This window comes from Monodelphis domestica, chromosome 2 (genome assembly GCF_027887165.1).
Source record: "Monodelphis domestica isolate mMonDom1 chromosome 2, mMonDom1.pri, whole genome shotgun sequence".
Classification (NCBI taxonomy): domain Eukaryota; kingdom Metazoa; phylum Chordata; class Mammalia; order Didelphimorphia; family Didelphidae; genus Monodelphis; species Monodelphis domestica.
The window spans coordinates 543,680,204-543,693,953 of NC_077228.1; the positions used below are offsets into that span (position 1 = coordinate 543,680,204).

At 40.0% G+C, this 13,750-nt stretch overlaps 1 protein-coding gene across 6 annotated transcripts in view; it reads left to right on the plus strand.

The window, feature by feature from the left end:
- The window catches only part of LOC100023971 (zinc finger protein 345-like), a 54,502-nt gene that overhangs the window by 12,250 nt on the left and 28,502 nt on the right, over window positions 1-13,750 (plus strand). For all 6 annotated transcript variants that reach the window (XM_056814527.1, XM_056814529.1, XM_056814528.1 and 3 more), the window contains one exon: window positions 9,942-9,993. In XM_056814527.1, coding sequence (XP_056670505.1) covers window positions 9,942-9,993 — 52 coding nt within the window. The remainder of the gene's footprint in view (window positions 1-9,941; window positions 9,994-13,750) is intronic.

The window sequence follows — 13,750 nt, forward strand, 5'->3', positions numbered from 1 at the left end:
GTATTTGTCTAATATCTCTTTCTCTGGATAGATCAGAGTCCATATATATGTTTTCCACATCAATAAGTCTGTCCATAAACTGAAATGGGGTCTCATCTATTTCTTGTTTGGTTCTTTCAAATTTAGACCACGAGTCTGGTCTATCCGAGTATGCTCTCATAGCTGTCAATAATGCCTCTCTGGCCTGATTTAGTTTTGTATAATCTGGTTCAACACTGGGGTTCCAATGTGGATCTTCAGTTGGCCAATAATTTGCTCCCTTATCTTGCTTCTGATTAGCCAAAGAGATGACTTTCTTTTTCTCTCTGTCAGAAATTTTTCTAATAAAGTTTTGACATCTATCCAAGTGGGATCAAAAGTTTTGAATATGTTCTCCAATCTTTTTATAATTAACATTGACTCTTCCTCCAACGAGGGAAGGTCGGGTCTTCCTTGAATTTATTTAAATCCGCAGGACTAAAAGGTGTATGGTGTCTTATAGATACCAAGTTCCCATTGTTATTGGAAGTTGCAACTTCCCTTAAAGTGAATAAACTTCTATCTGAATTTTCTTGTGTTTCTCTCGCTAGGCTTCTTGCTCCAATCTCAATGGGGTAGGTATGAGAAAGGGAAGGGTTGGGCATGCTGAGGGGGCAGGGCTGTTGTCCCATAGTGCCAGAAGGATGAGAGGTAGGAGCAGTATGGGAAATGAATTGGGCAGGGTGGGAAGGAGGGGCAAAGGAAGAAGGGTCAGTAACTGGGGGAAAGGATGCAGAGAGTTTGGGGCAGGAGGCCTGGGCAGGGTGTGAACTTAGGGTTGAGGGGGTGGAGCAGTCAGTATGGGTGGGGGGAGAAATGTTTTGGGTAGTAGTAAATTGGGTGTGGGAGAGGATGGTTTGTGAACTAGGAGCCATATTGTCCAGAGCAGGGTGGGACGGATTCTGATAATGAGGAAGTATGGAGAGATAAGTCACTCCTATTCTGGGATGTTATTGAGTCCCTTTTAATGCTTTTCATAAAAGCTATGAGCTCTCCCATACTTTCTTCTAAAAACTCAAGCCAAATATTTAGTGCCACATTTTGTTGAGTAGTAAAAGTAACAGTTGGTCAGTTTGACTGGGAAATGGGTTTTTCAAGGGGAGACTGACCTGAATCTCTTATCTAATTCTCTAGCTTAGGTATGGTATTTTCTAGTTTCTCTTAGAGAAAAATAGACACAATATTACAGCTCCAAAAATAAAAATCCCAACAAGGAGCAGTGAGGAGTATAGCCATTGCCATACATACACAGGGATTATGAAATAGACAAAGAACAATGTTTGTCATTTTACTGAAAAGTCAGTTGTTAATTAAGTTGTGTGCTGGCTGTAGCCACATTTTTTAGGTGTTTGGGTGTGGTCCTTTTAAAAGTTTCAATCCAATTAACTCTTTTGTGTTCAAAGGTCAGAACTAGACAAGGCTAAAACTTCATACAAACACTCTCTCTAGCAGGGCTCCTTTCTCCAGGTTTTTCTCACAGGTACTTAAGAACACTCCAGTCAGTTAGTATTGTCAGTGAGGATTGGCTAATTGGGTTGTTTGTTCCCTAAGGCAAGGGAGATTTAGAAACAGCTCTCCCAGCTAGGACCTTAGGGCCCTGTTGCTAAGATGAAAAGAGCTGTGTTCTATCTAATTTAAGGAGGGAAAAGAAAAAAATTTGAACTTACCTTCTACAGCTGATCAAAAAATAGCAATTAAAAGCTGGCTTAGGGATAGTCACAGTAAAGGAAAAGTTTAGGAAATCCTGTTAAGAAGAGTGAGGGTATTTTGTCATAACCAACATGGTCAGCCAAAATTGTTAAAATTCATTGTGGTTGAGACTGATAATATATTAATTAGGTGGTTGCCAGGGATTTAATTTCCAAATCTCAAATGAATTGCTAAAGTAAATTGAATTTATCGTCGTTTATTTACAATAGAATGAAGATATTAAGTAATATGAGAGAGAGAGAGAGAGAGAGAGAGAGAGAGAGAGAGAGAGAGAGAGAGAGAGAGAGAGAGAGAATGAGAAAGAGAGAGAACTCTGACTTCTTCTGATATCAGTTAGAATTTATAAGTTCCAACCAGGGAAAGAGAGTCTCAAGAAGTTGGACCTTTCCTGGAGGCTTCATGCCTCCAGAAAGGTGGGGTCACTAAGTCAGTTTTTCTCTCACCAAAGGTGACTGTCTTAAAGAAGTCTGGGTGCTGCTTTCTGGCCACTCCTTCGAGTCAATGCCCGAATCTCCAAACGAATGTCTGTTTCCCCTTCAGCTCTGAGTGACTGATCCTTCACTCCAAGCCCTGGTGACTGACTGTTTCACTTCAGTCTTTTTTTCCCTCTATTTAAAGACCTTTTTCTCTTGTGTCACCTCTAAATTTTCACATCTACCAATCACAGCAGACGCTTTTCTCCAGGACTGCCCACTCTTTAGTTCTCACCTTCTTGGTTAGATTATATCTTTTTTGGGTTACTTAACACCTCTTTTGTTAAATTCACCTTTTATAGTTACTTAACACCTTTTTGTGATTAATTCACCTTTTGTAGTTACTTAAAACCTCTTTTGTAGGTAAAATCTAAAAATAGATTGTAGCTTAAAATTCTAGCTTCACTATAAAGTAAGAGCTAAGTACCTTCATTTTTACAATCAGGAGATAGCTAAATCCAGTCTTCACAAGTCCTTTCATACCTCTGCTTGCTGGTGTTTTTAATAAGAATCGTGTTTTGTTTTGTCAAAGGCTCTTTCTGCATCTATTGAGATAATTGTGTGATTTCTGTTAGTTTGATTATTGATCAGGTCCATTATGCTGATGGTTTTCTTAACCTCAAATCAGCCTGTAATTCCTGGTATGAATCTCACCTGGTCATAGTGAATAATGCTTGTGACATATTGCTATAGTGTCCTTGGTAGTATTTTATTTAAGATTTTTGCATCAACTTTTGTTAAGGAAATTGGACTATAATTTTCTTTCTCTGTTTTTGCTTTCAAATAGCATCCTATTTGTATTAAAAAAAATTTTGGTAGGACTCCTTCCTTGCCTATTTTGCCAAATAGTTTATATACTACTGACATTCATTGTTCTTTAAATTTCTGATAGAATCTATTTGTGAATCCATGAATTCTGTGAATTTTTTCTTAGGTAGTTCTTTGATGGCTTGTGCAATTTCTTTTTTCTGAGATATGTAAAGGTAAATTTCAGGGTTGTGACTTAATCTGAATTTAATTGGTCACCAGGGGAAATCCCAAATAAAATACCCAAGTCAGTTTGGAAATTTTATTGTGGTTTAATTAATATAGAGGGGAGGAATTAAGAAGAAGAGAGAGAGGGAAAGAGTTTTGTGAGAATTAAAATGGTTGAGGTCTTAAACTGTAGTGGTTAAAATAGTGGAAGATATAAATTGTGATAGATATAAGAGAGGGTGAGTAAGTTTGGCCTCAGAAATATGTTTCACTACAGTGTCTTGGGTTTTAAATCAAATATAAGGTGGTTGCCAGGGAAATATTCCCGATTATTCAAATACCCAAGTCAGTTGGGTTTTATAGAGATTTTTAATTAACAATACAATGGGTAATCAAAGAAGGAGAGAGAGAGTAAGAAAAGAATCACTTTTTTAACACTCAACACAAAGTCTGACTAAACAAGGATTTCTAATGACACCAGGCCAGCAGCATCTCAGCTGCTTTCACCAGCTCCCTCTTCCATCTGAATGTTTCAGAATCAGTCTCCTCAGAATGAATCTCTCCAATCTGAATGTTTCAGAATGACTTTCCAGCTCTTCCCTGAGCTCTTATTTTTAAGGGCAAAATCTTCTCTGTCACCTCCCCTAAGTCCTTACATCTACCAATCACTGTAGATGTTTCTAAAGGACTGCCCATTCTTAGTCCACACCTAAGAAGGTGTGGATTTTTGAGTAATTCACACCAGGAAAGCTCTGAGTAAGTTTTCCAGTTCTTTGTTCCTGGTAAATTCACAAGTTGATTGACCTTTATAGGTACTTAGCTTAAGAAAAGTATGGGTTTAAGTACTTTTCATTGTTCAGAAAAGAGTTTACAACTTTATCTTCCCCTAGGGCAGACCCAAGTAGGTAAAGTAGAATTCTCACATTCCTGCTTTAAGTAGAGTTCACTGCCCAAATGGGGAATGGTCTTAATCCAATCTTATAAAGTAGGGTCTGGGAAATTTTAAGGTTTACAGTATAGGATTTCTCTGGCCTAGCCTGTGCCAGGGGGGAGTTTCAAAGACCTCCCCCACAAGATCTATTCAGAAGATTAGAGGCTTCCTAAGAGGATAGTGTTTTGGAAGGTAAAGGAGAAAGGAATCAGCCTAAACTCCGAGAGAGCTCAGAGAAGACATGTCACCTGAACTAGGTTATTAAGCTTCCCCCAGTACTGTATCAAGGACACTCACTGCCAAACCTGGACAATAACTGCCACCATGCCAAGACACCAAGACACTCAGCATGCTGGCACCAGCCACCTCTCCACGCAAATAGGCCGAGAGAGGAAGTGACATGAAATATATAGACCATTCTTTTACATCACTTCCTGCATCTCACATATACCAATGGTAGCTTAAGCTTGTCTTAGGACAGCCCAGAGGTCTGTCAGTTGTTTCTGATTTGTCATTTGCTAGCACATGTCTGTCATAGGCCATCCTACTCAATACTTAATCCTTAAGTAGGGAGTAGACATTCCTGTTTTGTTAGACTAAGCAGGGTGGAGTAAATCTAAAATTCACAGATAGGATTATTTAAGTATTCTGTTTCCTATTTTGTTCATCTGGCAAATTTTTATTTTTGTAAATGTTCATCCTTTCATCTAGATTTTCAGATTGATTGCCATATAACTGGGCCAAATAGCCCCCAAGGATTGCTTTAATTTCATCTTCACTAGAGATAAAGTTGCCTTTTCATTTTTGATACTGGTAATTTGATTCTCTACTTTTTAATTAAATTAATCAATGCTCTATTTTGTTTGTTTGTTTTCTTCATAAAACTGAATCCTAGTCTTATGAATAGTTAATTAGTTCCTTTACTTTCAATTTTAGTAATTTATCCTTTGATTTTTTTGGATTTCCAATTTAGTCTTTAATTGGGGGTTTTAATTTTGTTCTTTTTTATTTTTTTTAATTGCATGCTGTAATATTTATAGGGAAAGCTGGGTGGATATGAAGAACTAATTGTTATGTTGTAACTTTGCACTATACTTCTGACCTCTGCTGTTTGTATGGTTGGACCAATTAAAATTTCTTGATTTAATTCATTTCCTGACATCTTTATTTACACTTGAGTCTGTAGTGTCTTCCTCTTTTTTGGAATATGAATTTAAACCAAAGCTATAGGTTAGTTCATATACTTTGACTTGATCAAACCTTCCCCCTCCATTCAGAATGTCGACTTCATGGAAGTTTATTGAACCCCTGGTCATCATGGCAGTTGTTGTACCCTGCATTCCGTTTATGGTTTCAAATCTAACTGATGTTACATTTTCAATATTTTGAATATGGTTGTCAATATCAACTGTATATTTAGCTCCATTACCCTTTAGATTTGAAATTTCTAAGTTGTATTGTATATGGTAAAAAATTTCTGCTTCTGGATTCAAGTTAGATATTTTCTCTAAGGAAGTCTGCATGAAACAGCTTTTTGAATTTCTAATTAGTCCAAGTGGGGGTTTATCTATGTCTGTGAGATTATTTACATTGCATCTAGCTCCTAAAGATATATCTGCAATAGTAACCTTAGTCTGTGCATTCACATGCCGGAAATTGAAATTTTGTTTCTTTGTTTCTTTCATCAACTTATGATTTTGTTTATATAAGTCTATGAATTTTCTTTCTCCCCTTTTCAATCCCTGAACCCATTCTGCACTCAAAGAAATTTTCTAGATATGTTTTGATCTGTTCTTTGCTTTTCTATTGACTGGTTCATATGCATCTTCTGTATGAATCTCCAATATATTTTTTCATCTCTGCTATCATATATTTGATCTCTTGTTCTATCTCCTTAATTTGTCTCTGCTTTTCACCTATGTTTTGATTTTATTCTTCATCATAAATTCTCATCAACCCTATAAATTCATTTTTAGGTACCACCCATATAATTTCTTCTCCCTCTTTATCTTTAGGTTTCAATCCTGTAAGTACCTTATTAAGTATCACACTCTACCGTTCCTTTCTCCCATGCCCTTTCTTATTTTCAAGTATTTAAAAATCCTGGCTTCAGGATGAATGCCTTCCCTTTGTCACAACCTCTGAGTATTTAAGCTTTGTCCCTGTCTTTATAGCCAGTTTCATGCTTCCAAGGTCTGGAGTTTCTTTATCCTTAAGATTACAGTGCTCACAGCATCTGTTAGTTTTTCATCTATAATATGTTCTTCCCTTAGTTTTGTTGTTTTTATTTTGTTCATACTTTTTCTTTAAATAGCAATCTTTCACTATGTGGCCCACTCTATGGCATAAAAAATTTTTTTTTTAAATCTCTGTATAATGTCTCTGTTGCTGGTATGAGGGTCTAGAGTATGTTTTAATTGTTTGCAGATGTTAAATTTCTTCAATTATTTTTCTTAAGAGATTCCTTGGTGTTCTATAATTTTTGTTTTAACTCTTGTTTTTCTCATTCTTGTTCCTTATGATTTTCATATAGGTATGTAGCAGCATCTCTAAGTTCATTAATTGTTATACTATCATGCTTGGGAAAATAATTCCTGAAAAAGTTTTTCAGATGGGAGTTATAACCTCTCAGGGATTGTCTCCTGACATGAGGCACAGATTCTAGTGAATCTCGGTTCAGACCTATTGATGGATTCAACAGTTTCAGCCAATCTATTAATAAATGTTGCCATATGTTGTTCTTTTTTCTTGATTCAACTGGTCAAATTTGCTCCAAGCAATGGGCTTAGAACAAAATGACTTTATTTCCCGCAGGAAATCTTCCCTGCATTTCCTAAGGTATTCCAAGCTTGTTGGGTTTGTAAAACCGAAATCATCCCTTACCTCTACTGTAGGCCAACTTGTCAGGGAAGTGTCTTGTCTGGTTTTATCTACAAACTGCCTATGCTCATGAGGGCTAAATACTTCACATAAAAGAAGGTCTGTATCTTCAAAATTGGGTTCAAATATCTTGAAGGTTCTTTTCAGCTCTTTAAGGGCCCTATATGACTCAGAGAGAAAATTTGGGAATCCGCATTTGATAGAGTCCAATTCCTGGGTCGAAAACAGTTTGTGTACCTTTGATTGAATAGCACCAGCTGTATCTGTCTCTTAATGGCAGAATTTTCTGGGTTTCTGTATCATTCTTATCTTTTCCCTCTACCCCATTCTTATCTTGGTCTTTTGTTTTCTTATCTTTGTTCTTATTCTCTGCATCTGCACCTACTTTTTTGTCTTTTTTTTCCTTTCTCTTCTTTGATCTGTCCTTTTCTCTGTTTTTCTAAGTATTCAGCACACATCTTTTTAACTAGTTGCTCCAAGGTGTCATCCAGCATTAAAATCTGAGCTGCCTTCTTAGGTGTAAAAAACTCGAGAATTTTTCTGATATAGGCAAAGGTTTGAATGGCTGCCATGGTAAATACGAAAAATTGTGTGACCATTTGCCACACAACTGTGTTATCAGTAAAAGGCCTCGATGTTATGAATGTGGTTGGGTTGGCTATAAGACCTATAGTATCCATTACAAGTACTGTCATGGTATTATATATAATGTTATATACCCAATAAAATGCAATAATTGCAAGCACTGATGTCCAAAATAGTATTTGCAAAATCATTTTCTGTTTTCATTCCTACTTATTCCTTCCCTGTTTGATCTATATCCAATAGCCTGGGGTGGGTGCAGGCCTTTCCTGGGGTGCCAAATTGTACTAGAGAGGGAAATTGGTGAGATATAATTGGGAAATCAAAAGAAGTTACACCAGGAAGTAGTTAAATGAAAAAAGCTGAATCTTGAGCCCCCTCCATTCTCTACTTTCTGTTTCTTCCTTCCTCCAAGCAACCTAATGGGGTTTTCATCACAGATGGTAAGCTAAATTTCTCTTTTTAATAACAATAATCCTTCAAACTAAATTCTTCAGCTAAAGGATCTTTTATTCTTTTGGGGAGAAGGAAATAAGGATGAGATTGGGAAGAGGGAAGAAGGTTTCCCTATATTTTAAATAGTAATATTGGTTGAAGACTTTGAAATAAGTCTCTTCAAAAAAAGGAAATGAAATATCTTCCTCAGAGGGAAGATGGCAACAACTCTGCCAAGATCTTTTCTGAGCAAGACTAACTATTCCTTCACAGTAGAAGTAGTAAGGTAATGGCCAGAGAGGAGATGAAGTGGTCTGTCCTCAAACCACCTTAAAGCAGAAGAAGAATGAAGTCCAGGCAGCTGGGGGGAGGGGTCCAATTGTCCCTCCTTCAAACTTCCATGGAACTCTCTCTCTCTCACCTCCCCTAATGATCTGTGTTCCATGTGATTTCTTCCTCTTTGCTCTGCAGATCATGTCTTTTGTCTGTGCCCAAATTTCTTCATTCACACGAATTTATTATACCTTTTATAGCATTGGGGGTGTTTGGGGTATCCATTGAACAAAGGAAGCAGCAAAGGTTTTTATATCAGATTTCAAGTCCAATGACAAAGATAATGAACAGATGGTAACACAATTGTTCATCCAGATGGCCAGGAAAGAAATTCATTTGAAAGTCCTTCCTGACACAAGTCAAAGCTTCTTCTTCCTGGAAACCCTAGCTAAAATTTATTTAGATGTTCAGGTGCAGCTTTTGGAGTGCTAAAAGAAATTTTAAGTTTTAGTCCAAGCCAACTTTTAACAAATTAGAGGGATGCAGTAAAACCAATCATGTGAAATATTAGAACTATATACAGATATGTCTGATCCATGAACACTTTGCTCATTGACATCAGGTTTTGAATACATATTTAATACCGTCATGATTTGTCATTAATGAAATCCTTCAATTTATTTTTTATGCTTCTCTTGAATCTTATATTTGGACACTAAAATTTCTGTTTAGATGTCTTTTCATCAGAACTTCTTGGAATTCTTCTATTTTGTTAAATGACCATTTCCCCCCCCTGAAAGAACATAGGCAGTTTTGATGTGTAGGTGAATCTTGGTTTTTAAACCTAGTTCCTTTTCCTTAGAGAATATCATACTCCAAGCCTTCCTATCCTTTAATATAGAAGCTGCCCAATCCTGTGTAAATCTGCCTATTATAATGGTGAAAATTTCACCTTTTTAAGATTGTTGTAATATTGAACAATGGCCCCCAAGGAATTTACTTATGAAATTCCTAAAAATGAAACACTCAAGTCAGAATGGAGTTTATGTAGGTTTAATCACAATGGGAGTAGGGAAAGGAGAGGGAGAGAAGGAGAGAGGAGAAAAGGGAAAGGGGCTACTCAACCTCTGACCAAGGCAGAGGGAGTTTTAGGCCCAAAGCCAAGGTGGAAAGAATCAGTCCTTAACTCACGTGACCGATCTGAAGGAAAGCTGTCTGCGGGAAACCTCTCCCCTCTGGGTCCCTTGTCCTTCTTCAGCTCTGGGTGCAGAGGCCCAGGCGTGGCCCCAGGAGGGATGGGGCTGAGCCAGATCCTGAGCTGGGAGGGCGATCAGGGCATCTTTCTTCTCAGGTTCCACCAAGAGCCATTGGCCCAGAGAGTGAGCCCAAAGGCAGAGAGGAAGATGGGCTGTTCTACACTGGGGGAAAGAGGGGAGGGAGTGCCCTGGGGGCTCCAGGCCATCTCTTGCTGCTCAGAAGGGCAGAGAAATCAGACATTCCCTGGGCCAATGGAGGCCTGTCAGGAAGAGCTTTGGCTGGAGCCCCATTCTGGGAGTCATAAAGTGGTGGGACGACTTGGGGGGGGGGAGAATCCTGAGGGAGAAAAGGCTAGGAAAAGAAGGAGAAACGTTGGACTCACTGGGGCTACTTTGTTGCCTCTACAGGAAGCCTGGAGTCCGAAAGATGGCCTTTGAGTGGGACAGACTCCGAGCCCCGGTAAGTGCATTCCAGCCCCATCAGCCAGGGAGGCCCTTCCCTGGTTCTGCCACAAGATGGGCTGGGAAGCTGCTGCCTCCTTCCTGCTGGGCCATTTCTGTTCGCTGTAAAAATAATAATTGGCAAGTTATAAAAATAGATGGAAAACTATGCCAATACAGGTTCAAAACTGTTCAGATACTTTTGATAGATGTAATCTAACGTATCTTAAGTGATGAAGTGAAGCTCAAATGTGAACTTCCCTTCAGGGCCAGGTGCAAGGACACTAAAGAGACTCTTATTATAAAATATATGTATATGTATATTGTGACAAGGAAATCACTTTAAAAGACTGATATATATTAATTTAAGGTCGCCAAGGAATTCAGCTATGTAATTCCTAAATGAAAACTCAAGTCAGCCGTCAGCCTTTTATAGAGTTTAATTACAAACAGGAGGAAGAAAGGAATTAGAGATAGAGAGAGAGAGAGAGAGAAAGGGGAGAGAAGGGAATAGGGCTTAAATACCCCCTCTGTTTAGGCTGGGCCAAAAGGCCCAAGCCCTTAGATAGCTGGGGCAAAGAAAGGAGATCAGTCCCTATTACTCACGTGACCAAAATGGAGAAACAGTCTCCGGGGCCTCCACCTCCAGCTTCCTTCAGAGCAAGCTTCTCAGAGCACCTCTCCAACCATTCAGAGCCAAAACTCTCCCACCCAACCTTCAGTCCTCAGACCCCTCTATCTTTAAGGAAACCGTCCAAGTTCCCTCCCCTCAGTTCTCACATCTACCAATCACTGTCCATCATTTTCCCTGTGCCAATGGTGGCTCTAGCTTAACCCAGGACCGCCCAGAGGTCTGTGGCTTTGCACATGTCTGTTGGAGGTCATATTCTCAAATAATTAAATCTTGGTCTTTTGCTACAGCCCTTCCTAAATTCTGTTACCCTGAGTAGGGTAGAGATTGGAATAATTAAATTTTGATCTATGCTGCAGCCCTTCCTAAATCCTGTTAGGACTGAGTAGGGTGGAGATTGCAATTTCCAAGACTTGGTTCTGTTATTCCAAGTATCTCCATTGTATCAATTCTAAAATCAATCATGACTCAAAGAAATTCCTGTTCTATGTTTAAGCATAGGTCAAAGCCCTTTCCATTGTTCAGCAAAAGGTTTCTGTCCTAACGTAATCTTAAGAAGGGAGGAGGAGGAACCTCCCATGCCAATGGGGTTCACATTCCAATAGCCAAGACCCACTATCAATAGGAAATTTTTCAAGTATGAAATTTCCCAATGGTGAAATTTCCAACATTTATAAGTCTAAGAAATTTTAAGGTTTACAATATATATACATATATATATATGTATATATATATTGAAATATATAAGGATAAAAAGGATTTCTAATTCTAAGGGATTCTAAATCCACCCAAATAAACTCCCTGGTTGTGCAAGGAACTTCTTCACAGGCTACACCAATCCTCCCTGATCTGACTAACGCAAGTTTATACTATTCTAAACAAAACTACCACTATTATCCTTATAATTCTTAACTTTGCCTTACAGTTATAAAATAACAAAGGCTAGCTGGTTGAGACCTGACAAGAATCACATTAGGACTGAGTCTACCAAAGACCAGGTCTTTCTTTGGACTTCTCAGAGATAAACCAATTTATGAAGACATAAATAGTCAATAACGTTTCCACAGTTGGGAAAGGAGAACCCTGAGTCCTTCAGGTCTTTCCCTCAGACAGGGAGAGGCAAAGATGTTCCTCCTCCAGCCCTGAGAGAGTCTCTGAGTGTGTGTCTGCCAATTGCCAGGGAGAGTAATTGACACAGAAAAATGGTTGTAACTGTCAACATCTGAAATTGACACTCTCCCGGCTCTGCTTCTAACTCCAATTCTTGTCTCAAGCAGCCCCTTTACTTCTTTTCCCTAAACTAAGAAAACCAGACTGATTGTCTAATATCATCCTTATACCCCACATCCAAGGCAGGACGAACAGCCCTTCCTGGCTCTCTTCTCAGGGTTTGGGAGGGATTCCTTGGCCCTTGGGCAGCTCAGACCCCCAGAGCCACCTGCCATGTTGGATTTCTCCCTGAGGATGACCATTGACTCCTTCTTGTTTGCTGTCTGAGGATTGTTTATTCTCTTTTCTTGCCTGACAACACACACACACACACACACACACACACACACACACACACACACACACACACACACAGCCTCTCCCTCTGTCTCTTTGGACCAGCCTGTTCCCTCTTGAGTCTTGTCTGGCCAGGCCTGGAGCAGAGCCTGAGGGTGTCCCCTGGTCTATGCCATCCTCACACAAAAGATTGTCCCCCTGGTGCTGCTCACTGGCTTCGTCCTCAACTCTGAGCCTTCCCAGGTGTCTCTGGCTCCTTCCTCTTTCCCACTTCTCAGACCAAGCCAACGAGTCTAGAGGAACAACCTAGTCTGTGCCCAGCACTGCTCAGCACAGAGAAAGGGAGAAACTATTGGCCGCCCTTGAGGCCCCTCACAGTCTGGCTGAGGAGACCCCTCAGCAGCTGTGTCCAAACATGCTCTTTGGGGCCTTGTTGGAGGGAGGCCCTCTGGGAGGGAAGGCTCTAAGGGTTCTGGGGACCACAGAAATCATTGGTTCCCCAGGGGAGGATCTAGCTGGGACTTGAAGGAAGCTCAGAGGGAGGAGGGAGAACCTTCCCTGCAGGGAGACAGACGGGCCCTGGAAAGGCCCAGAGTCAGACCATGGAAGGTGTTGGCCAAGGATCAGCCAGGAGGCCAGTGAGAGTCCCTGGGTCAGAGGAGGAGGAGGAGGAGGAAGGTGTGAGGAGAGAGGAAGGGGCTGGAAGGTCATTCTATGCCATTAGAGTTCAGGATCTTTGCTAGTGACAGGCAGAATCAGGCAGCTGGGGAAGCCCCCAGAGAGCTCCCCTGTAGCTTTTGTGTCCACTCCATAGTGTGACCCCATCACTGCCCGTCTGCTGCTGAGCTCCCTGACCCAGAGAGAGTCTGAGGAGTTTGGGGTGAGACCAGGATGGGCCCTCACAGAAATGGGGCCTTTTTCTCAGAAGAGGAGCTTCGAGTGATCTTGAGCAGAGCTGTTTGAAACAGAGCCAGCAGCTGGGTCCATTCCTTCTCTGTTCAGTAGAATTCCACGATGGTCCAGTCCTTCCCTTGTTGGACAGGCTGAGGAGAAAGGGGAGAGTTTCTGGAAAGCCTGGGAGTTTGTTTTTAAATATGGACTAGGGAGGTCCTGAGAGAGACATTGAGCATCGAGCTCTGGAGTGCTCTATATTCTCCTAAAAATCTGTTTTCAGCAATCTGCATAACAACCCTCTGAGGTTAATGTTCTTATTCTCATTATTTCACAGTTGAGGAAACTGAGGCAAACAAATTAAGTGAATTTTCAGAGTAACATAGCATGTAAGTGTCTGAGGTGGGATTGGAAATCATATCTTCATGAATTTCTTCCATTTTGTAACCACTAATGTTGCCTTTAGTGTGCCCATCTTCCCACAATCCTCTCCAATACTGATTGTTTCCTAATTTTTTTCTTTTTGGCATTTTGTAGACTATGAGATGAAGGCTCAGCCCTGTTTTGGTTCCTGTTTCTCTTGATTAGTGACTTAGACCACTTTCCATGTGGCCGTGAATCCTTGGCATTTCTTTTTAAAACTCTTTATGCAGATCCTTTGACTATCTCCTGGAGAATGTCTCTGGGTCCTGAGTTTCCCAATTCTATTGGATACCAGACCCATTTCAGAGAAATTGGACCCCAAATT